We start from the raw sequence: 2,203 nt of genomic DNA, 5'->3' as shown, positions 1-2,203 counted from the left end.
AGAATCCAATATAAAATTCTCCAAAAATAATACGTGTACACTAAAATTAGTCATTAAAATCAGCTACCAATATAAAATACATATTGAAATATAAATACACATTGAAAATAAATTAAATCACATATATATTTATATACAAATATATTGGTGATTGATTTTAGTGGCTGATTTTGGTATATATACAAATAGCATTTCTCTTGTTGAAAAATAGGTAATACTAGGGAGACAAAAAATACAACCATAACTTGTCTTATTTAGTATTTATTAATTGTTGTTGAAAAATGAGTAATGCTAGAAAAACAAAAAATACAGAACTTGTCTTATTTAATATTCATTAATTGTTGTAACAATTAATAAATATTAAATAAGACAAATTATGACTATTTTTAACTAATTTGTTTTGTTATATGTCCTTCGTGTAATTAATTAGGTGTCGTTTTCCCAAGCCGTCACTAAATACTACAAATTTTTAGATTTTGTCTTCATTGAAAACATTTAACTCTGCGTTCAAACGGGGTGGCTATTGCTTCTCTCAATAAAGAAAGTTTTAATCAAACCCCAAATTTCTTCATTTTTACAAGTACTACTCTTTAAAAATACATTTTACCAAAGATTTTTGATGGTAACGTTGTGTTTCTTGCACTTGCCCTCTCGGTTTGCATATATCTCTGAAGAAATTAAAATACAAATTTCCAAGAAGCTCCTAACATTTACTCGGTCAACTGCACTTTCCAATACATGGTAAAGCATAAATTAAAGCTTCAATCCAAAACAAATTTCATACTAAAATATATGATCCCAATATGGTCATGTGGTATGTATGTCTAGTTTTAATTGAATTCAGAAAAATATAGAAAGTCAAGTAGTGTCGCTAATTATGTCTGACATTCAATGTATACGACTAATATTTGTGCTATTCAATGTATATATCCTTAGTAACTACTATATAAGAATGTCGGAGCAAAAAATACTAGTAGAAATGAAATTAACAGTTAAGACGCATATTAAGAATATTATTGAAAGATTAAAATATTGTTTTAATAATTGAAAAAACCGTAGATCTAAAGCAGCCTTAATAAAAGGAATAAGAGTAATAATAGATAATTAAAGAAGTAATAGCCAGCTAAGTAGTAGTAATGTGTGTAAATAAAAAATTAAGAGAATTACATACAATGTAGTTGGTGCTTTCACCAACTACTACGCTCCAATGTTCCACTAGGCAGGCAAGCCCAGCTACCAGAGGAGAGAGAGCGTCCACAAAACATAAAAAACAAGACGCCACGTGTCACGATCTAAAACCGTCCATTAGTCTCCCACCAACCCCCTCCCTCCTTGCCACCCCTTATGCTCACCTACCAAACACACCAACGCATCAGATTTCCCTTCTTCCCCTTTATATAATAACCCCTCTCTCTTCCAACCCCTCTCAGGAAATCAATCATTTCCACTTCATTTGCATTTCATTTCCATTTGCATTTCATTTGGTTTCCTCTCTTCACTTCCCCGTAACCGACTAACAACCTCTTCAGATCCATTTCCCTATCACTACTAACTAACATGGACACTCACGTGAACGGTGATGCCACCTTCTGCTTGACCGCCAATGCTCAGCTGCCACGTCACGACCCATTGAACTGGGGCGTCGCTGCCCAGGCGCTGGAGGGGAGCCACTTGGACGAGGTCAAGAGGATGGTCGCCGAGTACCGGAAGCCGACCGTTAAGCTTGGCGGCGAGACTTTGACTATATCTCAGGTGGCCGCCATTGCTGCCAAGGACCAAGGTGTCGCCGTCCAGCTCTCCGAGGAGTCCAGACCTGGGGTTAAGGCTAGTAGTGACTGGGTTATGAATAGCATGAACAATGGTACGGACAGCTATGGTGTCACCACCGGCTTTGGTGCCACTTCTCACCGGAGAACCAAACAGGGCGGTGCCTTGCAGAAAGAGCTCATTAGGTACGTATAATTACTCTTTATTATATTATTCTTAATTATTATTGTTAGATTCGTTACAGATTTAACTCTAACATATATACGTAATATTAATCTCTTTATAAAAAGACCAATGTCTTTCCATATTAAAAAAAGTAGCTAGACATCAGGAGAAATCTATCAATAATAATAATAAATTAAAAATAATGCCGAGTTAAATAGTGTCGGTAATAATGAGTAAAAATAAGTTCAATAATTCAATTAAAAAATTTTCG

General features: G+C 34.8%; 1 protein-coding gene across 1 annotated transcript in view; it reads left to right on the top strand.

Moving 5' to 3' along the window:
• Positions 1,421–2,203, top strand: part of LOC107626489 (phenylalanine ammonia-lyase) — a 4,017-nt gene continuing 3,234 nt past the window's right edge. The window contains exon 1 of the mRNA XM_016329381.2: positions 1,421–1,952. Within this exon, the coding sequence (XP_016184867.1) occupies positions 1,558–1,952 (395 nt within the window). The 5' untranslated portion in view covers positions 1,421–1,557. The remainder of the gene's footprint in view (positions 1,953–2,203) is intronic.

This window comes from Arachis ipaensis, chromosome B02 (genome assembly GCF_000816755.2).
Source record: "Arachis ipaensis cultivar K30076 chromosome B02, Araip1.1, whole genome shotgun sequence".
Classification (NCBI taxonomy): Eukaryota; Viridiplantae; Streptophyta; class Magnoliopsida; order Fabales; family Fabaceae; genus Arachis; species Arachis ipaensis.
Note: the sequence above shows the minus strand (reverse complement) of the source record. Positions and strands in the feature narration are given on the sequence as shown.